The sequence below is a fragment of the Panthera leo genome, chromosome D4 (assembly GCF_018350215.1).
Source record: "Panthera leo isolate Ple1 chromosome D4, P.leo_Ple1_pat1.1, whole genome shotgun sequence".
Lineage (NCBI taxonomy): Eukaryota > Metazoa > Chordata > Mammalia > Carnivora > Felidae > Panthera > Panthera leo.
Window position 1 is genome coordinate 93445696 of NC_056691.1, and position 24164 is coordinate 93469859.

General features: G+C 57.4%; 2 protein-coding genes across 2 annotated transcripts in view; both read right to left on the reverse strand.

Moving 5' to 3' along the window:
* Positions 1 to 24164, reverse strand: part of EXD3 (exonuclease 3'-5' domain containing 3) — a 79496-nt gene that overhangs the window by 50460 nt on the left and 4872 nt on the right. Inside the window, 2 exon segments of the mRNA XM_042912155.1 lie at positions 2125 to 2189; positions 10071 to 10186. Of these exon segments, the coding sequence (XP_042768089.1) occupies positions 2125 to 2189; positions 10071 to 10173 (168 nt within the window). The 5' untranslated portion in view covers positions 10174 to 10186.
* Positions 14723 to 23653, reverse strand: LOC122204626 (tigger transposable element-derived protein 1-like). The gene is made up of 3 exons (XM_042912139.1): positions 22213 to 23653; positions 15584 to 15660; positions 14723 to 14782 (listed from the first exon to the last, which is right to left on the reverse strand). The coding sequence occupies exons 1-3, from the start codon at positions 23651 to 23653 to the stop codon at positions 14723 to 14725; spliced, it is 1578 nt and encodes a 525-aa protein (XP_042768073.1).

Here is a 24164-nt window from a genome sequence, read left to right on the forward strand (position 1 = left end):
ACCGCTGCCACCCAGCAGGGGCCTGTGCCCTGTCGTCACCAGCTTCTGTGCCCACATGGTCCTGGGGCTGGAGCGGCGCCAGAGCCCCTACGGACCTGTTCAAACAGGCAGGGCTGCCCGAGAACTTGAATTTCTCACAAGCTCCCAGGTGCCTGCTGCCTGGGGGCCCTGCTCCAAGGAGTACCGTCCTTCCAGTTTGCTCACCCCTCCTGTGCTGGCCATCTCTCCTGCCGTACCAACTCAGGGGGCTCTGAGGGCATCCCAACCCCACTGTCCGTCCCCCGCCCCAGGCCCCAGTCAGTCCACACCAGCCTGCCCCTTTCCTCTTTGTGCCACAAACCCTCACACGGTTCTCCAAGCCCAACCCCCAGTTTCCCTGTGCTGTTCTGTCGGGGACCCTGAAACTTCCCTGTGGTCAGCCAGGGGACAGCACGTGTCCCTCCAGCCAGGGGCTTTGGGAGCCGACGCAGTTCCCTGGCACATGCACAGCAGGCCTCGCTGGCACCAAAAATGAAAATTCACGGACGTGACCCTTCACAGACAGAAACGAGTAACAAAAGGTAAAACACACACCTGTGTTTGCTTGGAAATAAGTAACCTGCTGGCCGAATGAGACAACATAATGAAAATCAGAAAACAGGGAAGAGGGACAACGGGTTTCTCCACCTCAAAACTCGTGACCAAGGGAACTTGGAGGGAAACGCACCGCTGTGGGCGAGCGCCTGGGAAAGAAGGACTGGAGAGCAAGGACGGCGTCGACAAGCGGTGGTGCCCAGCGGCACCGGCCACGCCCACACGCTGGCCACAGCGAAGACGCCAAAAGCGGAGCCCCGGGGAAAGCGCTACAGCTCGAGCTGGGGGCTCGCACTGCCCCCCTCGGAAAGCCTGGCCAGCAGCCATGATGACAACAGAAGAAACGGAAGCTTCCTGGGGAAATAAACCAGAAGCAAAACTCTGAACAGGCCTGGGTCCCCCGCCTCCCCCCCCGCCCCCCCCCCCCCCCCCCGCCAAGACCCCCCGGGGAGGACTGTGCACTCTTCCCTCTCCCAGACTCTGGAGGAACAAGTAATTCCTGTCTTCCACCAGTCGCTCCAGGGACAGGAACGAAGGAACACCTTGTATGAGGGTAGTTCACCAGGAACAGAGACAAAAACTCACAAACGCCACAGTGACCAGGGGAGACGCGTCCCAGACACGCGGGGGCGACTTGAGTTAGAGAATCTGTTCACCAGACAGCACGGTCATGTTGCTTCAGTCTTGATCCTGAAGCCACCGTTACAAAATTGAAGAGAGCTTTTGACTTGCAGAAAACTTCGGATTCGTCCAGCTTGAACTGGCCGCTCGAAGCCTAAGCACCTGGCTCAGGGGTGGAGGAGCCCAGGTCTGTCCCCGACACAGACATATGTGGTGGCCCCAGGAGTCTGGCTGACCCATTAGCCAGGGACAGGTCCTCCCGGCATCACCAAGCAAGCTGCGGGCCCGGGGAGCACCCTAACCCTGGACAGCTCACAGACACGGCTCCCGCACGAGCCTGTAGCCCCTTCCTGCAGCACGCCTGCTCTGGACACCTGCCCCTGTGGGCCTGGCCCTCCTTGGGCGGCAGGAAGCAAGGCCAACACTAGACTCGAGCCTCATCCCCCCAGCCTTCACAGCAGTGACTTCTGTGTCCTCCCTGGGAACTAGGGCGACTTCACTCTTTTGCTGCCCCAGGGGAGCCAAGTACAGGGCACGGGGCCCGAGGGTCAGGCAGTCCCACTCCGGAGACAAAGCTACCCTCCAGGCACAGGCCACCACCAAGCAGCCTCCTTGTCAAGCCCACCGCCTCCTGCTGGACGACAGGCTGTCCCTGAGAGAGGAGGCCATGGGCGAGGCCAGTGTGAACCAGTGAGTACCCGGGCCCCACCCGGCACACAGGTGGTCATGGCCCACTGGGTCCCCTGTGCTGTGCGGAAGCCGAATGGCGGCCGCAGGCCCTTCCCTCCTGCTCTGAGCCTCAGGGGTCTGTGTCTACCAGTGTCTCGTGGGTGTCACCCCAAGCCCCAGCCCCCACGTGTCTGCCAGAACATCCGGACAGGGCGGCCCACTGAGGCCAGTGGAGGGCCCGCAACCCCCATGCTCACTCACCTGCTGCAGCTCTCGCGTGGACCACAGTGTCTGCAGGGCCTGCCGGAACAGGAGTGGGTCCTGGCCTGGGGGGACGAGACAAGGGCTATGCAGAGTCCACCAACACCCCCCCACCTTTGATCAATGCCTGGGGGCTCCCCGCAGATGCCAGCCAGTGCCCGTGGACTCCGGCCAGAGCTCCCCGCTGCCCTTCCCTGTGACGCCAGCCTGGCCATCCTGCAGTGCTCACTGGGATGGGCTTCTGCCCACAGCTTGGGGCAGCCCAGGCCTCATGTTTCAGCAATGGTGGGCTGCAGGTCTCAGACTGACCACACCGTGTGGGCAGGGAAGGGGCATCGGACCCCAGGGCCAAGCCCACAGCACTAACCATCAGGGCATGCCTGGTGGGCCACCGCGCCCCCACTCCTCCATGCCATGTCACAGCCCACGCCTGTCCACTGCCCACCAAGTGTGGCCTCCAGCCCCTGCTGAGCCCCTAAAGTGGTCCCGGCCTCTGCCTCCCCTGGCTGCTCCCCAAAGCCTCCCCACCCACAGCCCTGGCCCTCTCTTGCTTGCCCAAGTCTCCAGCCCCACCGCAGGACTGCTGGCCGGGGCAGGGATCCCACTGGGACCCTAGGCCCCGGGGAAGTTGGGGTTACCCTCATGCTGGAAAAGGGACTGTGCCCTCAGACCAGGTTTAAGGTCAAGGTCTGGGAAGGTGGCTGCCGCCTGCTCTCCGCTTTGGGAAAGAAAGCGGTCTCTGAGTCACCCACAGCCACCAGCGCCCCCTGGCTGCCTCTGGAAGGCCCGCCCCACCTCTGCGGCTACCTGCCCTGGGCCTCAGGGCAGGGCCACCCTGCTCAGCCCTTCCTGGCTCCCCACGGCCTCGCCACACGAGGCCATGGAAACCCATTTTCTCTGTGCAAAAGCTCTGCTGCCGACACCCGGTTGCCACTGACCCTGGCCTCCCCAGCCCCGCCAGAACCTTGCAGAGCACAGGGCCCAGAGGGGGCGCCTCGTTCTTTCCTCAAGAACCATCAAGGCCATGTGGCTCAGAGGTGGGGGGGAGGGGGTGGTGTCACTAACAGATTCCATAGGTCAAATCAGGGGGCTCAAGAGCACGGGTGGCTCACCCACAAATCTACTCAAGAATCAAAGAGACAAGAGCAACCCACTGGGCTCCTGCAGAAGACCAGACGTGGAAGGAAAGGCGGGGACACCTGAGCCCAGCCCTGGAGGGCTGCCCACCTGAGCACACAGACGCAGGGACCAGACAAGGCAACAGTGGTCAGACTCAGTGCACAGCACGGGAGGAGGGATACGTTGGGCGCACTCCAGAAAGCAAGGCTGATCGACCCATGGAGGGTCCACCACTGTGGCTCGTTAATGGGATACGGGGAAACATTTCGTAAAACAAGCATTTCGTAAGAGTAAATTCTATTCACGATTTAGGAAACAACTCTGCAACTAGACCACAGGCAACTTCATGACCCAGAAAAAAAAGATGTTTATAAACAAAACCCCTCAGCAAACATAGAACTTAATGCTGAAAGCTGAAAGCAGGCCCCCAGCGACAGGGCCAACAGGAGGGCACCCACTGCCCATTCAGCACGGCCTGCAGGCCCCTGCCGGCTCAGCACGACACGAAGGAACAGTTGACGGCACAGAATTTGGAAAGGAAACAATAAAGTCAACACTACTCTGACAAACTCTGGTCTGTCCACAAGCGGAATGCGACTCAGCGCTAGAAGAAATGAGCGGTCAAGCGAGAGAGGACACGGAGGGCCCTCAAACGCACACTCCTGAGCGGAGGAGGCCGTGTGAACAGGCCACACGCGGCAGGATCCCAGCCCCGCGACATTCGGGAAGAGGCATGGCCATGCAGGCAGTGACGCGACGCCGCGGGAGGCCGTCACAGTGGACGCGCATCACCACGCACGTGTCCCAGCCCACAGAGCACCGCCGCCAGGAGGGCCCGAGTGCCCACGGGGGCTCTGGGCGATGGCGGCGTGTCAGTAGGGTTCATGAGGGCACCACACTGGCCGGGACGCGAGAGGCTGTGTGGGGCAGGGATATGGGAAATCTCTGTAACCTCCCGGATTTTGCTGTAACCCTGAAACTGCTCTAGAAAAAATAAAGTCTTTAAAAGTTAAAACAAAACAACAACAAGAAAAGACACTACTGCTCACTGAAAACATAATTTTGTGGAGAGCCCTGAAGAATCTGAAGAGGTTCCTCAGTGGACACGTTTCTGCACGGACGCTCACCACCAGGCCGACAGTAAAGTCCACTGTAAGCCCGCAAGTGGAGACGGGCATCAGAAACAGTGGGGGCGCCTGGGGGGCTCAGTCAGTTGGGAGACCGACTTCGGCTCGGGTCATGATCTCGGGGTTTGTGAGTTTGAGCCCCACGTGGGGCTCTGTGCTGACAGCTCGGAGCCTGGACCCTGCTTCCGATTCTGTGCCTCCCTCTCTCTCTGCCCCAACCCACTCACATTCTGTCTCTGTCTCTCTCAAAAATAAATAAACATTAAAAAAAAAAAAAAAGAAAAGAAATTTCAAATAAAGGTGCGCCTGGGTGGCTCAGTCAGTTAAGCTCGGTTAAGTCAGACTTCGGCTCAGGTCATGATCTCGGGGTTTGTGGGTTCGAGCCCTGCGTCGGGCTCTGTGCTGACAGCTCAGTCTGGAGCCTGCTTCGGATTCTGTGTCTCCCCCTCTCCCTACCCCTCCCCTGCTCACACTCTGTGTCTCTCTCTCAATAATAAACAAACGTTTAAAAAAAAAAAAAGAAACAGTGACAATGGCACAAAAAAATTCAGATTTCTTTGGATAACTCTAACAAACGAAATTCATGCAAAAAAGCCATAAAGCATTGAGAGTAAAATTAAAAGGCCTATTGAAGAAGGGCCATCCCACACAATAGACAGTGTGAAGTTGTCACCTGTCCCACAGTGAACCATTCTGCTCCAGCCCAAACAGCGGGCTGGGTGTGTGTGTGTGTGTGTGTGTGTGTGTGTGTGTGTGTCCACCTGTCTTAACCATCCACCCAAATCACAGCGAGACAGGACTCTGACCCCACCCAGCCCCAAGCAGCACCCTAGCTAAGGCGAGCGGCACTGGCCCGGAGAGGGCAGGTGTGGACCAGTGTAAAGACCTCAAGTCAGAGCTGGGCACACACAGGACCCGATGTGTGACCACAGTGGCCTCAGGAACTGGGTAACCCTATTCAGAGGACCCTGGAGCATCTCCTGGCCTCACACCTACAGAAAATCCATCCCCCAGTTGTAGATCTGAACGTGAAAGATAAATCGGGCCTCTGGGAGAACATCTTGAAGACCTTGGGCTGGAGAGGTCTCCCAAAGAAGTCAATCACATAAAAGATTCCCACTGATCAGAAGGACCCTGCAGGAACTGGAAGACGGCTCTCCTGTCTGGCCTGGTCCTGCCCTCACCGGGGGCTGTCTAAGGGCACAGCCCTGCTCCAAGCTGCTTTCCCAGCACCTAAGACCTGGGCCCCACTGGGAGCTATGCCCTGGACATGCCCCCCGACTCGGCCCACACAGTTAGACCCTGCACATGGGCTGAGAGGCTACCATCGGTCCCTCCCAGGAAGGGAGCACATTTGACCATGCTCACGGCTGTGGTCTGGGCCTTGATGGGTGCTCCACAGTGACCTCGGTGCCAGGGCCAGGCGTGCACGGCCACCAGCTCAGAGTGGCCTCAGGGAGACCTCTGGAGGGGACCTGAGGCCGGTCTGGGTGGGGTGAGGCATGGCAAGGGCATGGCCTGGGTGGGCGCGGAGTTATGGGCAAGATGCAGGCAGGGGGTCAGGGAGGTCCCCTAGGCTGAGGGGGGGCTCCCAGGCTGATGCCCATCCAAAGACACAGAAAGGGAGGACTTGGGAGGTGTCTGTCTAAAGGGTTAGATAAGCAAGCTCTGTGTCACTCTGCAGAACCCAGGGAGGGGCCTGTGTCCCCACTGCCCTGGCCTAGGGATTTAGGCAGGAGGCTGGGGCCTGGGAGGGCACGTGGGGCCTGGTGCAGAGGGGCCTCTGCCCACAGCCTGCCATGACCTCCGCCTCCCCACCCCAGGCCTGGATCCGGGACCCGAGACAGATGGCCTCCGGCCTATACCTGGCCCCTGACCCCATCCCAGGACCATGCAGGTGGGGGCAGGTGGGGGCCTGTATGCAGGGAAGACACTGAAAAGACACTCAATCCCCAGAGCCAGACCTTCACCCCTGCACCCTGGGCTGCTTCTCCCCGCCAGGCACATGGGCCTCACTGGCTGTCCTGGCCACAGCCCTCCCACACACGTGCCTGGGGGCCACAAGGCAGCCAGGGACTCGGGCAGAGGCACGGGGATGGCCCACCTTCTGCCCTGCCCCCTCCCATCCCGCTTCCCCGGTGCCCACTGGACACCAAGAGCTGCCGGCTACCTCCACTCGTGAGGTGGCCGACAGGAGGAAGAGGGATGCAGGGACAGGGACAGACAGGACAGACAGATGCCGCTTCATCTAAAATGCCACTGAGTCTAAGCTACCTCAGTGGCCTTCGCTTTAAGAAACAGACGCATTCCAGAAAACGTGTTCAGCTGCCATGCCAACTGCCAGGAAGACCCCTACTATTTTCTATCACGAAGCTGGTGTTAAGGAATAAAATAAATAAAGTGGGTGCTTTTTATCGCTGGAGTCGAGGAGATGAAGTTCAGAAACCACAGCTGGGCGTGACTGAGCTGGGCTGCGGTCTCCGTGAAGCCACCTCTCCTCGGACACTCGGTCCTCCTCGGAAGTCAGGGACCTGGATACACAGCTGCGCTCGGGTCAGGGTCTGCAGAGCTCCAGTGCCCACCACGCCAAGCCCAGGCCACCCCGACCACACCTGCCCTCTCTTCAGGTGGCCTGGAAGCCATCGGGTCATCACGGTGTGCACCCCCGCCCCCAGGACGGCTGTCCTGACCCTGTCGGCCCTGAGAAAGGGCCACAGCATCAGGCCCCGTCTCATCTGCAGACCTAGAAGCACCTCACAAAGGCCTGTCTCTGGGAGGCCAGCCCGTCCCCTCACTGCCCACCACACCACCTGGTGCAGGTGCCGGCCCCCTCTGCGGCAATGTCCACGTGAGTGCTGGCGGCGGGCGACATCCCACCTCCCAGGACGGGGGCTCACGGTTCCTCTGCAAAGCTGGGGACTGCCACTCTCTCCAGTGCACCTGTCTGCCCCTCTCGGTCCCTGGTCCCAGGTTCCACGCTCGTCTGGGATGTGATGGTGGGCCCAGCCCCTCCCGAGCGGGCACCGCGAGGGCAGGCGCCAGGCCAAGAGAAAGGGCGTTCCTCAAAGCTCCCAAATCCACACCTCCTGCCCGGCAGCCCCTCGGAGGCCCCCAACGGCACCCAAACCCCATGGGCAGGGTGAGCTCTCCGGTGGGGGCCGTCCCCATCTGGGAAGTGGGGCGAGAAGGCCTTGTTATCTTGCCTCCTCCGACAAGCCGTGGGCCCCCAAGACAGACCTCGCCTGTCCTCAGCACAGGGCCCCTAAGCGCGAGGCCGGCGAACAGCCGTGGAAGTCAGGACGAGCCAGGGCGTCCACACAGACGCAGGCTCTCGCTGTCTGCGACAAGACCACACAGCTTATGGGTCCACTCGGGTGAGCATGTGATCCACACACAGAAACTACCAGACTTCGAGGGCACATTAGAGAATCTGCTGGAAGAAAAGATTCTACTAACAACAGGGATTTAAAATGACGGCACAGCTACTTGTAAAAACAATGTGGGACTGGGCGCCTGGGTGGCTCCTGAGTTAAACTTCTGACTCTTGGTTTCAGCTCAGGTCATGACCTCAGGGTTCCTGCGTCCGAGCTCCACGTCGGGCTCTGCGCTGACAGTGCGGAGCCTGCTTGGGATTTTCTCTCTGCCCTTTCCCTGCTCTCTCTTTCTCTCTCTCAATATAAATAACATTAAAAAAAAAACAACAACTGCGGAAAATCAATTTTTTAAAAAGCACATCTAAGAAGAAAAGACAGCTAGGAAGGCAAACCCTGTCCTTGAGGGGCGTTCCCTTTTTTATGGCTGCGTAGAAATTTACCCTAAACCAGTCATTTCTTACACTCACAGATCCCACAGGCCAGGAATGCTGGCACTGGGCTCTCAGAGAAAGGTCATTTTGATTTCGTCTGAATGGGGGGGGGGGGGGGGGCTGTGTCTGATCTGGGAGGGGCTGTATCTGATCGGGGTGGGAGGCTGTGTCTGATCCAGGAGGGGCTGTGTCTGATCCGGGGGTGGGGCTGTGTCTGATCCGGGGGGAGGATGTGTCTGATGGGGGGGGCTGTGTCTGATCCAGGGGGGTGCTGTGTCTGACCTAGGGGGTGCTGTGTCTGATCCGGGGGGAGGCTGTGTCTGATCCAGGGGGGGCTGGGTCTGATCTGGGGGAGGCTGTATCTAATCCGGTGGGGGGGGTGCTGTGTCTGATCCAGGGGGTGCTGTGTCTGACCTAGGGGGTGCTGTGTCTGATCCGGGGGTGGGGCTGTGTCTGATCTGGGGGGGGTTGTGTCTGATCCAGGGGGTGCTGTGTCTGACCTAGGGGGTGCTGTGTCTGATCTGGGGGGAGGCTGTCTGATCCGGGGGGGGGGTTATGTCTGATCTGGGGGGGGCTGTGTCTGATCCGGGGGCGGGGCTATGTCTGATCCGGGGAGGGGGGCTGTGTCTGATCCAGGGGGGCTGTCTGTTCTCAGGGTGGCCTGTCCCTTTGCTAGCTCCAGTAGACCAAGGGTGAGGCCTGCAAGACCCTGGATGGCAGGCACTGCTCTGCATATCCTCAGACTAAGGCCCAGGTGTGATGCCGGGTGTCACGTCAGTACAGGCCCCACCCTACATGCACCCCAAGGGGATGGGCAGACACAGGAGGGCCTGACACACCACCCTGGGTGAGGCCCTGAGAGAAGGAGGGGCTGGAAGATACCCTGTCCCAGACCCAGAGTCCCTGCCCCAGGCCCCAGGTCCCCCAGGCCCCAGGTCTCTGTCTCCCCCCAGACCCTGGGTCCCTATCCCACCAGGACCTGGGTCCTCGCTCCTGTCTCTGGTTGGCTCAATGGGCAGAGGTGACCCCCAAACTGATGGCCCAGTTTGGAGGCTGCTGTGGGGAACATCTGGAGACCATGGCTGCTCCGAACAAAAGAGGCAAGCCGGACTCTCAGGGTGGAAATGAGAAAACAGTCCACATCCAGGGCCACCTTTGCTGACCACATCCAGGGCCACCAAGCTGAAGATGCCTCCCTTCCCCACGGAGGAGCTTCCGTGCCCAAATAGGCCCCTCATCTCCGGTCAGGACCCGGGGCCAATGCCCTGCACTGTCCTCTTCCGCCCCTGGGCGCAGGGCAGGAATACCCCACGGGGTTTGGGGCTCCTGTGCTTGGAGCCCGGTCCGGGCCCCTGCTTTTCAGACACATCCCGGTTCCCTTCCCGCTCCTTCTTGGCAAGATGGATCAAACGACCATGTGTGGAGCCCAGAGACTGTGCGTGTCGAGCCGGGACTCAGAGAGACAGCTGTCCTTCCCAAGTGCCCCCACACACGCCTGAGTGTCTGTCCGGTCCCGCAGTCCTCCTGGCAGCCCGCAAGCAGGTGGCCAGCAGGCAGCCCGCCCTGGGACAACCAGGCCACGCGGCTTATCCTCGAGAGCCGGTGGCGCCCTCCCCGGCGCAAAGAGAGGCGCCTACCTGCGGCCCTCGAGACAGGACGGCGGCGCTGCCGTGCTGTGTCGCCTGCACGCTCGCACCCGCTCCCGGGGCGGCCTCGCACAAGGCCACAGCACGGGATGCCTTCCCCCAGGGTGCCTACCTGGTGCACACACGTACCCCATACCCGGACAGACCTCCCCCGCCACACCCGCTGCACGCGCACCCCGCACGCGCACCCACGCCTGGCCCTGCCACGTGCAGCCAGCCGCACTCAGGGCCGTGGGCGCGCAGACTCACCTGTGCAATGGCGCTCGCCGCCAGTGGAGTTGCCAGGGTGGTCTGTGTCTCCAGCGGCGGGGTCGCCGGCGGCGGGGTCACCAGGAGGGTCTGCCGGGTCCATCCTCAAGGCGGCGCTGGGGAAGAAAGCGGGCAGCTTGAGGAGTGAGGCATCGGCGGAGAGAGACAAGTACACCGCACGCCAAGGGCCCGCCTCTGTGGTCCAGGTGCAGGGGCCCGGGCGCCCTCGGCTCCACCCGCCAGCTGGCCTCGGGGACGGGCTCGCCACGAGGAGCCGGGAGCCAGCCCACACAGGCACACGCACCGCTAACCGACGCCGCCCGGCAACAAGCCGTTACGTCCACGACGCACTTCGCCACGTTTCTGGAGATTAGCCTGTTCTCCCTCCTCTCCTCTGTGCCCAGGAGGCCGTATAAAGACTTCGTCTCCATTCACGGTCGTTTCCTTGCACCACGGTAACGCCTGCATGGCCGACCGCGTAAACCCCAAATCCTCACACGGGCACGGGAGGGGAGACCCACTGTGCTCCCTACTCCAAACTTCCTACCCAGAGGAGCTCTGCTAGCTATGCCCTTGGATACTTTCGTTTATCTTTCTAAAGAATACGTTGATGTGGTTATTCCTTCAGTTTCAGTCTTACCTGTGATGGACCAACCTCAAGGGAAGAATTCACTATCGTCCCCCGGCACCGCCTGCATACCCCACAACCTCCTGAAACGGTTCTGAGAGAGTCTTCCTTTGGCTCACCATTTATAGAAGACATGAGTACAACTCTGTAAATACTATCCCCAGCTGAGCCACATGGGGACTACGGTTTTTTCTCCTTTCTTGCAGGGTTTGCTCCAGACTTCTGCTCTGGTCACGTGGGAGGGCTGGCACTGACGCAGCCCTCTCACTGCAAACATCAACTGGACAACACAGTCGAGGCAGCTGATTCTGGGCAACAGGCCACACACAACCGTGCTTCCCGACAGCAGGACAATGCCCGAGGAGGGCCCCGGGATGACCGCCTCCCACCGAGGGCAATCCCCCAGCCAGGACCACTGATCTGGAACCCAGGGAGCACAGCATTCCACCAAGTGGAGGAGGTGGCAGGCCACCTGCGGGGCAGCGCACCGGCAAGAGGGGCGGTTGAAGCAGCCGGGAGTGTGTACGAGCGACGCAGGATCCCCACGGCTCCCAGAAACAGTTGCCTTGGGGCTGAGACCGAAACAGAGACACTAGCAGTCAAACAGTGCTAGACACATTAGACTCCAGCCCAGACAACACTGCAGCATCTAGCCAAGACTCCAGAAAGACCAGGCCTTGGTGCTATGCCTAGAGTGAGCCCCACTCCTGACCTGCCCTGCCAAAATCCAGAACCAAGCCCCGGTAAAATCCACAATGGAGCACTTTGCAGGTTGAGTCCCACCAACACAAAGACCCATCCTCACGAAATGCCAAGCCATGCTCGCCTGTTCAAGGTAATCAGCTAGAAATTAACTGCCTACTAGAACAAAGGTCAACGTTCTTCAGAGGAAGATAACAGAATCCAGAGTTGCTGCGATGCACCATTCACAACGTTCGGTACATGATATGAGAATCACAAGATCTACCCAGAAACAGGAAAATATGGCTCATAATCAAGGAGAAAACATTACAAAAAACAACAATAACGAAACAAACCCAAAAAATAGAAACCAACTCCACGTGGCTCAGATGATGGGTTTATCAAAGACTAACACAACTGTCGTAAGTGTATGCAAAGAATGAATGGAAAACATGTCCAAAAAGTTAAAGGAAAACATGGTCATAATGAGTAAACAGACAAAGGAAAATGGAAATTACTCGAAACTATATAAAGGAACTAAATGGCAATTCTCCGATAAAAAGTATAATAGCTGAAATGAAAAATTCACTGATTGGGCCTGACAGTGGATTGGAGATGGTAGGTGAATTGGGGGATTTGAAGACAGATCACTAGAAATCATCTTATGTAAAGAATGGGGAAAGGGAATAGATCAAAGAACAAACTGCACTGCTGGATGCTCTACATTGCCATCATTAATGGGACTCTGACAGAATTCCAACACCTCTCTCCACATGTTTAAACAATCCTGGAAGTCTATCACTTGTTCTTAAAGACATCCCTTCTCAAGCCTCTGTCCTCTGTCTCAGTCTGGACAGCCAATCTCCAGCCCTGTGCCATAGCTTCCACCCTGAGACTCCCATTCTCTTCCTCTCCCGGTGCCTCCTGTGTTTCTGGACTTCCAAGTCCTCACCTTCCCCAGTTTTCCTCTGGTTTTGAGGAGCACATTCTCCAGCATCTTCCTGAGAACAATCGCAAAGAAGCACATTTAACAAGGCTTTGGTTGTCTGCAAGAGTTTTCCCTGGGCCCTTGCTCCTGGCTGGAAGTCTGGCTGTGTGTGGGCGGCAGGTGATGGCGATGGCCCTCCACTGCCTTCTAACTCCCAGTGCTGGTGCCAAGAGGTCTGCAGCCACCTGACTCCCCACTGCATGCAGGACGCTTGTCCCCTCCTCCCGAGGCACCCTCCCTTCAAGCATCCAGGGTCTCAGCAGGATGGATGGGGTGGAGTCCATCGGGTATGCTTATGTCCCTCAGTTCTGGGACATGTCTTTTATTTTCCTTGACAATGTCCTGGCCTCCCTGTCCTCCGTCCTGTCCCGGAAGTGCTCTTAGATACTGAGCTTCCTGGAAGAACCTCTATTTTTCTTATCTCTCCTCTTCTGTGCCTTTGGGGAAGGTTTCCTGAACTTTATTTTTTAAAATGCTCGTTGCATTATTCATTTCCGCTATCAAAATTTCATTAATCAAGAACTCTTTCTCTTCTTACCCCAGAGGACCTCATGACTCAGTCTTTGTTTTCATACACATTCTTCTGTATCGACGCCCTTTTTCCTGCTTACACAGTGACTGTCTTTCCTCTCAGAAGCTTTTCTCAAGCGTCTGGAGACCACTGCTCATATTCAAGAGTGAGGCACTGAACAGCCGCCTGGGGGCTGAGCAGAAGCCAGTCCTTGGTGCGGGTACACTGGGGACCTGGGAGACCAGGGCCCAGAGGTCTCTCGCCTTAGCCGGTCTGTCAGGAGGGAATGCTCCCTCCTCACCTGCAGACGGGCACTCGGCTGCCACCGCCCAGGTCTCCGAGGTCAGGGTCTGACCCCTCCACTTGAAAACACCCCCAAGACCCTGGTTCCAGTCTGGAGCCTCCCTGGGCTCGGGCCAGGACGGGGTCACCCCTCTGCCTCAGGCTCCAGCTTTCTCAGGCTGTTAGTCACCCTGCTTTCCATCTCCTCCCCTTGTCTTTTCCGTTAAGCACTTTTGCCTTTAGTAAAAAGGCAAAACTGTCCTTTTTAAATGCCTTTACCATCATTTTTTTTTTTAATGTTTATTTATTTTTGAGACAGAGAGAGACAGAGCATGAACGGGGGAGGGGCAGAGAGAGAGGGAGACACAGAATCGGAAGCAGGCTCCAGGCTCCGGGCCGTCAGTCCAGAGCCCGACGCGGGGCTCGAACTCACGGACCGCGAGATCGTGACCTGAGCCGAAGTCGGACGCCTAACCGCCTGAGCCACCCAGGCGCCCCCTTTACCATCATTTTAATGGGCCTCAAAAGAGGCTGGGGTAGGCAGCCACCACCCAGTCTCTGTGGCTCTCGGCCGGCAGGCAGGCGCCTCTGCTATAAACCCAGCTCCTGCAGAGCTCACGCTCTGTTCACGGTGCTGCCGTATGTCTCACTACTCTCCTAAGTGTTGTCGCACCCAAGCCCACAAATGATGTCGGCCTGCACGGTTCTCTTCTTGGAACACCTGCCCCAGAGGTGTGCACATCTCCTACCACAGCTCAGATGAATGGATGCCCGGCCTGGGCTTCTCACCAGGAAAGAAAGGGAGAGACGGGACTACAGGAGGGGTGGTCCTCACGGCGAGCTTACAACCCCACCCCACCCACAGACTGGCCTCCGGGGGTGGGGGGATGCCTTTCCTAGGGTGGCCAAAGCAAAGCACCACAAACGTATGGCTTAAACCACAGAAATCTAATCTCTCTCAGTTCTGGAAAAGGGAAGCCAGATATCAAGGTGTCGAGGCCTCTCTCCCGGGTGTGAACGCGGTCGTCTTCCCCCTGTGTCTTCCTTCTGTGCATGTCTGTGTCCTGATCTCTTCCCACAAGGACACCACTCAGAGTGGATGAGGGCCCACCCTAATGACTTCATTTCATCTTAATGAGCTCTGTCAAGATGCTGCCTCCAAATACGATCACATTCTGAGGTGCTGGGGTTTAGCGCTTCAGCATATGAATTTTTAGGGGGACACAATTCAACCACAACGGGGGCTAGACACCCCTGATGCTTCCCCACGTTTGGTTCCGAACCGGTCAGAGCACCCTCGGACACTAAGGGACCACATCCGGTCTGACTTTCCACCAGAGCCAGAGGGATTGCCGTTCATTTGCGTGTGAGAAAAAGGGGGTCATCTGGGACTAAACCTGGGTTTTCTTCCAGCTCTTTCCCTGCACCACCGTTCACTTTTATTTGTTTTTAACTGGCTTTTTACTATTTATAAAGGCAATTATGCATATTAGTAGAGTATTTGGAAAATGAAATAAGCTTGCAAATTTTGAAAAATTAATGCAAAGGAAAGCTATTAAAAGCTACAGTCGTGTGCTGTTCACCTCCTGGCCGTTGCCCCGACGCTCCGGGTGCCAGCCTCCCTGCCGAGACACGTGGTCAGGGTCAGCGCTCCCGCCGCGTGCGGCAGCCCTCCTCCCCTCCTGGTGCTGGGTGCAGGATGGGCCCTCATGCGGTGACAAGGAGGGACAGGCGCCTTCCTGCAGGTCGGGGTTGTGCCGAGTTACTGCGCCCCCGACTCGCCACCCCTGCCACGCGCACTGCACACGCTGGGTACAGCACGCTCCAGGCACAGGCTCCCACGCCCCAGGGCCCCTCCTTCTCCTCACAATAAACCATCCTGTCTCCTACCTAACTCAAGAAACAGAAGGACTCACAGCAGGAAGACGCTTTAGGGACAGCTCTCACTTTAACGTAGCACAATCATAATTTCTCTCTATTGTGGGTTTCCTCCTGGATCTTGTTCCGAAATCACGTTAAGGTGGCTCAAGTCCACAATAAACGCCAAATGTGCCAAACCAGAAGATCCTGAGGGCTCCGCTCCAGCCTGCAAGACCAAAGCATCTCCCAGACGGCGGCTACCCTTGCACCTGCCCCACCTTGACCGTGGCCCACCCCGTGCCAGACCCCGCCCACACCCCAGACCACCTTGACCCACCTCACACACCTGCCTGACCCTGGCCCTCAGCCCTCCCCCAGCCCTGCACCCCAACCCCCCCTTCCCACACCTGGCCTTGCCCCTGACCCCGCCCCCAGACCCAACCCGCCCCGCCAGACCTGCTGCCTGGAGGCCTCCTTCCTCCTGCACCACAGCAAGCAAATCAGGGGGACAGAGACTCGTTCCCACAGCACACCCTCTTTGGGGGTCTCGGCCACCCCTGTACCTGCACCCCTGCACACTGGCCGGGCCCCATGGGGCACACGCACAGGTGCTCCTCCAGGCCCGTGGCCAGGCTCTCTGCTGGAAGGAGCAGCAGGAGCTGGGGGCTCTCCTCGTTTGTCTGCTCGTCTCATATGTAGCCAACGTGCCACCTTCGTCCCTCACGGTCTTTCCCCCGTGACACCTGCCGGGTCACAGTCTCCCGCCGATCCACCTGTCTGTTTACTGCTGTCCCTTTCCTGGGAATCCCCACAAAGCTGGGTGCTGAGGGGGCAGTCCGGTGCCACAAGTGCCTTCGTGGGCTGTGCCAAGGAGACCTCTCGGGCCCCTGTGGCCTCAAGAGGGAGGGGAACTCTCGGGCCTAGCAGACGGCCCCCACGAGGGGAAGCTGGAGACCGTCCAGGTCCTGTGGGCCCCTCCCTGAGGAGGCACCAGGAGCCCCGCCCATTTCTTCCCCTGGTCAGTCCTTCAACCCTGGTTCCTCCCTGGACTAATTTGGAGCAGCCTCCAGGCCTCAGCAAGGCCAAGGCCCCGGCCTGGCTTCTCCATGGCGTCAACACCGTTGTTTCTAGAGCCCTCGACACCTCATGGCATGTGTAGCACGTGTGCAGAAGGGCCTCTTAGGCAGGGTCCTTCCACACCACGCCCCACCCAAGCAAGCAGCAACCCCCCAAGGGCAGTGTGAGCCCCTGGGGCCACGTCCTGTGCCTGCATTCCCTGGACACGAGGATGGGGGTGGGGAGGAGCAAAGAGCATGATGTGGGGGGCGGGAGTTCCCCCCAGGGTACAGAGTTCTGGCTCAGCACCCTTCTGTCCACCGTCCAAAAACACAGGGCCAAGCACCCACCACCTGCATGACCGAGAGCCATGTGGGTGGTTTAAATAAACCCCAAATGGTGGCTCCTCCCCCTGGCCTCTGTCCCTGGGTCGACTGCAGGCAGGTGCCCTGCGCTGCCCTCTGAACTGCAGGCCACTCTGACAGCTGCTAGAAGGGTCTCAGAGGGAGGCCGAGGGCTTGCCACGCGTCCTGTCTAAAGCCCTCCTTCAGGCACAGCCAGGCCCCCAGGCCACCCCCTCTCTTTGGCTATCCCCACCCTTGTGTGGTCTGAGGGGCTCCTCTTTAAAAAGGTAGAGCTGGGGCTCCTGGGTGTCTGAGTCAGTTCAGCATCCCACTCTTGATTTCAGCTCAGGTCATGACCCCAGGGACGTGGGATCCAGCCCCACACTGGGCTCTGTGCTCAACGTGGAGCCTGCTTGGGATTCTCTCTCTCTACCTCTCCGCCCCTCCCCAACTCATCCCCCCCTCCACCTCTCAAATAAATTTAAAAAAGGTGGAGCCCCAGTCCAATCAGAATTATAATAAAGACTAGCATCGGTGCAGGGCAAAGGTTCCTCTGACCCCTTCAAGTCAGGTCACCAGAGGAGGAAGCCTGTCCTGCAGACCAAGTGTGGTCCATCCATGCCTCGTGGTCAGGCTCTTTCCACGCCGCATACAGCACAGACTGCCATGACCCCGACGACCTCCTTTGCACTGCAGCCACCCGCTTCGCCGGTCAGCCCAGGAAGGAGGCAGATGACCAAATGGCCCTTTTGAGGGAGGGGCCTTTTTCTAGTGGAGAAACCCCTACGACTCCAAGATTTGCCACAGGCTCTCTTCCCCTTTTCTCTAAGTAGCATAGCACCCGGCGTCTGGCCACCCAGAGGCGGGCAGTGGGCTCCGTTCACAGGCCAGTCCCAGGACAGGTAGACGGACCTACCCCCTCCTCCTGGAGAAAGGACCGAGGCCACAGAAACTCCGCTCAGCTCTCATTACACAACCTTTGTTCTGTTCCCGAGCCCTGGACAAAGTACAGCAGCACACTGAAACCCATGTGCTTCTGAGAATGAAAACAGCTGGCAGAGACCAAGTTCAAGTTCACCCCACGACAGACTTTTTTAATTGACCTCATTTTAAAGTGAAAATTAAAAAATCTGGAGTCCAAATCATCTTTAGCTGGGAATGTGGTTCTGGGTTTGCAACCCACACCACAACCAGCAGGCCTTCCCACGGATGGCCTTCCAGGAGCCCACTGGGGTGAGCGGCTCCTGGCAGTTTGAGAACTTCTTTTTAAAATGAACGGTCAAAATGTGCAACTCATTTAAGCACCATGTATTTTTCTGAAAGGCGGCTAACCTGAGCCAGGTTCTTGCTGGGTACCCTGCAGCACAACAAAACATCTGCCTCAAAGAACCCACTCACTCCAGAGGCCCTGCTCCCTGGCCCCTGCTCCACACCTGAGTGGGAAGCCCCTGGCCCAGCGGCAAACCCGGCAGCAGGAGGGCGCGGGCCAGGTGGCCTCCTCTTGACAGCTGGCCCAGGAGAGCCTACCTGACAGCCGCACAGGCCCGCCAGGCCCCAGCAGATGTGAAGCAGAATAAAGGAACCATCCTTTTACGTGGAGCCAGGCAGCCAGCAGGGGGAGCCCTCAGCCCTAGCGTTCTGCGCCAGCCGCACACCCAGCAGCAAGAGAGGCACCTGTGCGTGCGTGCACACTACTTTAGCTGGGGCCTCATTCACCCCTCAGCAGGAAGGACTCGGCCAAGGAGAAGCTGCCGGCACCCTGAGCCCTCCCTTCCTCCAAGGGGTTTCCCTTCCATGCAGTGCCTCACAACTGTCTCCTTTTTCTCTGTAAAGTAACCTTCCTCTCCTTTGTTCTCCAGACTTGCCTGTGGCTTCGTCATGGCTTGCTCGTCCCGAATCGCAAAGCCTCTGCCATTCCCGTGTAAGCCCATTTTGCTGGCAAAACAACTGGCTGTCTAATTATCGGGGTCGACACAAGCCATGTCCAGTGTTTGCTACAGGTTCCCGATGCTCCAGGGCGCACCGACCAAGCAGGACCCAAGGCCACGCCCCAGCCACCCTCCCAGCAGTGTTGTCTCCTCCAGGCAGAGCCCGCTGGCACCCTGCACAGTTCAGGCTGGGGTCCCGGCCCAGCCGCACGGTGAAGTGGGCAGCCTGGGGCAAGTGAGGGCATGGGAACCACAGAGCGAGTGTGGCTGACACACGCACAGCCCTGGCTGTGACCTGGCTGTCTCGTCACCTCTACAGGAGGGAGAGCAGCGCGGGGCCCTGGCTTGCTCTGAGACGGGCCGGGAGGCACATTCTTCCAGCTGGTGGTCTCTCTGCGTAGAGGCCACATGCGTGGGAGGAGCACGGCAGCAAAGCCTGAGACCTGGCTGGAAGCCCAGAGGGCCAGGCTCCTGGCCAGGACAGGACAGCATGGAGCAGACACTTCACGGTGTGTCCTGACCTAAAGCTGCCCTCCAAGCCTCCCAGAAAGGTGGGAAGTAAAGGAAAAGGCCAGAAGTTAAAAGAACCCGGAAGGAGCTACGTGGCTGGCTGAGAGTCCAATGCGGCTGGCTACTGGCTTGAGCCTTCTGCCTGTCTGTCCCTCCGTCCCAGGAGAACAAGGCCAGGGGGCTTCCTGCGGCCACAGAGCACGATTCTCTCCACACTGTGGTCACTGAAGTGACTTTAAATGTCACCAAAGCACTCTCGTGTGAACGCCAAGTCATGGTCCCTTCACCACTTTCCTATAATGCTTTCTGCAAACAGGGGGCGCCGCTGTGTGGCCCCCTCTCCAGGTGAGTCCTGTGCCCTTTATCACAGGGGTGGCCGAGGCCGAGGAGGGGGTGACCACGGAGCTGCCAGCTCCCAGGCTCCACTGCCCGAGGCAGCCTCACTGCCGGGGGTGCCAGAGCCCTGGACTCCTCCTGGCGCCCCCTACACGGTGCCCAGCCCCCCACGCGGCACCCAGCCTTCCCAGGCCCTATGGGTGGCAGCCCCGCCCGTGTTACCCATAAGACATGCGGCAGGAATGCCGAGGGGCCGTCAGAGGGTCATCAGCTGGCACCAGCCCTGGAGCCCCCGAAGCCGTAGGCCTCATGGGGGAGGCCCCTGAGGCCTGGAGTCCCTGTCTCCTCCCAGCCCTGCCCCGCCCCCCACCCCCCCCCACCACCATCCAGCAGGTCAGCTACGCCCTACTTTTCAGTGCAAAATGTACCTGGCGTAAGGCATCAAATGTCTCTATACTGATCTCTTATACCGATTACAGGTGGGAACGGTGATATTCAGGGAACACTGGACTTAGGAAATGAAAATTAATTTCCTCTCCTGGGGCACGTGGGTGGCTCAGTCGGCTAAGCGTCTGCCTTCAGCTCAGGTCATGACCTCACGGTTCATGGGTTCAAGTCCCACGTCAGCGCAGAGCCCACTTCAGAGCCTCCGTCCCCCCCCCTTCTCTGCCTCTCCTGCACCTGCACTCTCTCTCTCAAAAATAAACATTCAGAAAAATTAACTCCACCCCCCACTTTTTTTTATGTTTTTTAACAGAAGCTCTATGCCAACGTGGGGCTTGAACTCACAACCCTGAGATCAAGAAACTCATGCTCTACCAACGGAGCCAGCCAGGCTCCCTGGACCAGAAAATTTAAAAGCACATGTGTGATTCACACATTTCTGCTGGGTCTTCATTGGGTAAGCAGCCGGCCAGACAACAGGGGACCTGGAGGTGCCTGGCCGCCTCCACAGAGATGGGCACCGGGCCCAAAGGCACCACTCTGCACAAGAGCATCGGGATTCACCCTGCCGTCCCCAAATTCCAAATGCCAGTGGAGCTGGGGTCGCCACCCCAGACACATTTGGGCGTCCAGCCTGGACCCTGAAAACTGGGGCCACTCAGGTCTGTTTTGTTAAAGGAGAATGCTAATTTGAAAGCCATTTCAATTCGTTTTCAAACTGAATCAAATGTCCGGGCACACAGCTCAGTGATTTTTAAAAAGTTTTATTTATATGACACACATACTATGAAATCTACCCCTTTAAAGTGCACAACTCGGTGTTTTGGTACATTTAGGTAGGAGAAAACATCGCCGCTACCTAATGGCAGTACGTTTCCATCACCCCAGAAAGACCACCCATTAGCAGTCGCTCCCCATCGGCCCTCTCGGTGGCAACCACAAATCCACTTTCTGTCTCCTGGGATTTGCCTGTTTTAGACACTCAAAGAAAAGGGGTCATATGATACGCGGCCTTTGCCTCTGGGTCCTGCAACCCAGCACGCTGCTTTCAAGGCTCATTCACCTTGTAGCACTGCTGGCACTTACTCCTTTTCACGGCTGAACAATATTCCATGGCACAGCCGGACCACACTCCTCTGTGGACGGACATCTGGGTTGTTTCCACCTTGTGGCTGCCGTGGACGTTTGTGCGCGGATGCCGTACGTGGAGGTGTGCCGTCATTTCTCTGAGAGTAGAGTTGCCGGGCTGAGCGGAGCTGATTCGCTGGCTGAGAGGCGGCCGGACTGCTTCCCTCCACGGCGCACGAGGGGCCCAATTTCCGCACATCCTTGCCAACGTTTGTTGGTGTCTTTTTTATTCTGTCCGTATCCGTGGGAGCGACTTTTAACTTACTGGTTTAACTTCAGGCCGTTCCTTTCTTTAAAAATTAAGACTGCCAATTTGAAATACAAGAAGGTAACTTTTCCGAGATACCACGAGGGGTCCAGGTACAACTGCTGGCGTGTGCCTCTCTGGCCGCCGCCGTGGCGGGTGCTGATTCTGGGCCGGAGCGGTGCCCTTCCGCACACTCACGACCATGTGCACATTGTCAAGACCGAGCGGGGTCTAGGCCTGCATGTGCAGCTCAGGGAGGAACCGGCTCCTCCAGAGTCCCGGCTGGGGGCCCTCACGAGAGGAGGCTCTTCGGGGACCCTTTCCCATGGGGCGCAGGCTGCGGCACGGCCCGGGGGCAGGAGGCAGAAATCACTGGCCCCGGAGTTCAGCTGGGCTTTCCGGCTCCACACCTGCTCTCGTGAGGGCCTCCTAATATCCAACAACGGGGCAGAAGTCCTATGAATGATGAATGGCTACTGAAAAAAGACATTTTACAAAAACATCTAATGTCACGGGAAACAAAGTCCTCACAATGTGGCCTAGCGTTGAACCTAACCGAGAGCATCGATGTTACGGCGTGTGCCACAGGACAGCCGGTGGTGTCAGCCCGGGACACGGCACGGACACGAAGGACATGTGGGCCCTGGCAGCGGGGGGGCCGCCTGCCAGTTCTCTGTACAGGAACGCCTTGGTTTGCGAGCATCATTCATTCCGGAAACATGCTTGTGATCCAAAGCACTTGTATATCAAAGTGAATTTCCCCATAAGAAATAATGGAAACGCAGATGATTCATTCCACCACTCAAAAGTGTTCATATGAAGTATAATACAAAATAAAGAAAATACAAAATATAAAGGAAAATCAACAAATTAACCTGCACTGACCTTTGAAAACCTTCGTGGCTGGTGTGAGGGAGACAAGAGAGAGGAGGGTTATTGGGTAGGACGACTTTCATCATCTCTAACGGAATCACTGCTGTCTATTGGCTCCGTGGGATCTCTTTCTTTTCGTGCAACTTTAACACGGAACCTATCCAATGACACTTGCTTTTGCCTCCGTTTGAGGATTTCACGGAAATGGGACATCGCATTGTCGTTAAACAGATTCATCGCTCGCACTGCTACAGCCTTATTCGGGTGGTGCTTTTCTACAAACTTCTGCACTGTTTCCCACCTTTCACACATCTCCCTAATCTCACTTGAAGTGAGGGACTCCTTGGCCTTTTTCTCCCCTGCAGACGAGATCTCCCCCATAACCTCTTGCTGCTGCTCGCGATGCAGACCCATCAGTTCGTCAGTGGTCGGCTCCCGGCCACGCTCCTCCACCGGCTCCTGACTGTCGTCCTCATTCACCTCCAGTCCCCTGGTCTTCCCCAAGGACACCGTTTCACCGACAACTGGCGGCTGCTGTTCATGAGCAAGCCCCTCTAAGTCAGGTGCAAGAACACAACCGGGCCACAGTTTTCTCCAAGCAGAATTGAGGGTTCTCTTGGTGACCCCGTCCCAGGCTTTATCGATGATCTGGAGGCAGTTCACGATGTGGAAATGATTTTGCCAAAACTCTCGGAGGGTAAGGTCTGTTCCTTTGGTCACCTCAAAGCATTGCTGAAATAGCGCTTTGGTGTAAAGCTGTTTAAAGTTGGAAATGACCTGCTGATCCATGGGCTGGAGGACTGGAGTGGTGTTGGGAGGAAGGAACTTGACCTTAATGAACTCGAATTCCTCCAGCAGGTCGTCCTCAAAGCCTGGAGGATGAGCAGGGGCATCGTCCATCACCAGCAAGGCTCTGAGCGGCAGATTCTTCTCCAGAAGGTATTTCTTCACTGCAGGACCGAAGGCCTCGTTGACCCACTCGACGAACAAGATACGAGTGACCCAAGCCTTGCTGTTGGACCTCCACATGACGTTTAACTGGCTCTTCTGCACCCTGCATTTCCTGAAGGCTCGTGGGTTCTCGGAATGGTACACGAGCAGGGGCTTGACTTTGAAATCCCCACTCGCGTTGGCGCAAAACAAGAGGGTGAGACGGTCTTTCACGGGCCTGTGACCAGGCACTGCACTCTCTTCTTCCATAATGTGCGTCCGCTCTGGCATCTCTTTCCAAAACAGCCCCGTCTCATCGCAGTTAAAAACCTGCTCTGGCAGGTAACACTCGGAAGCCATGAGCTTCTGGAACTCGGCAGCGAACACCTCCGCTGCCTTAGCGTCCGAACTCGCAGCCTCTCTGTGCCTCACAACACTACGGATGCCGCTTCTCCTCTTAAAGTTATCAAACCATCCCCTGCTTGCTTTGAAGCCTTCTTCGTTTTCTGTTGACGTACCTGGCAGTTTACTTACGAGGTCGGTGTACAAGGCCTTTGCCTTCTCGCAGATAAAGTTCTCGGTCACGGTGTCACCTGCCAGCCGTTTCTCATTTATCCAAACCAGAAGCAACTTCTCTACATCTTCCAGAACACGTGGCCGTTGCTTTGATATTCTCGTGACTCCTTTCGCTGCATCTAGCCCCCTTATTTCTTCTTTCTTCTTTAATATTGTGCAAATGGTCGACGTAGACTTCTTATAAAATCTTGCAATTTCGGCCACTCGCATCCCTCGTTCGTACTTCTCGACGATTTCCTTCTTGACTTCCACCGTGATCATCTCCTTCTTCCTGCCTTTCTTTTCAACCTTTCTCTGCATGGGGGCCATTGCAAACGTTCACACAGATGCTGATTACAGCACAGTATTAACAAACTCTTGTCATAGACTGTATTTAATGGAACCGGCAATAAGGCAGCAGAGGAAAGGGTCTCTATCTGCAGGCAGCCTGACCTAGAATGAAGCAAAGCATTCCTAAGCTTACTCTTGTCTGGAAAAGCAAAGGACTGTCCATTGGTGCTTTGAAGTGACAAAAATACACCAGTGCCAGTTGTGGGCACCTTGTAACATTCTGAAAAATCACAGATATCTGCCAAACACCACAGCCTGAGACCAAACATCCAAGCATGGAAGACGATCACCCACAATCCCACAGAGAGAGAGAGAGAGAGAGAGAGAGAGAGAGAGAGAGAGAGAGAAAGAAGAACCATTGGCTCAGTTGTGATCACGTGACGTTCGGCGTTCTGTACTACCTGTATTGCAAGACATGGCTCGTTTATCAAGTTAAAATTTA

Bases quoted from the DNA above. Each gene is read 5' to 3' on its own strand.
- LOC122204626 (XM_042912139.1), bottom strand. From the start codon at position 23,653: ATGATCACGGTGGAAGTCAAGAAGGAAATCGTCGAGAAGTACGAACGA. The intron at 15,661-22,212 runs GTGAGATTAGGG...TGCTCCTTCCAG, and splicing joins CAAGGAGTCCCTCACTTCAA to CAGAGAGCCTGGCCACGGGC. The intron at 14,783-15,583 runs GTACAGGGGTGG...GTGTCTCGGCAG, and splicing joins GCCAGTGTGCAGGGGTGCAG to GGAGGCTGGCACCCGGAGCG.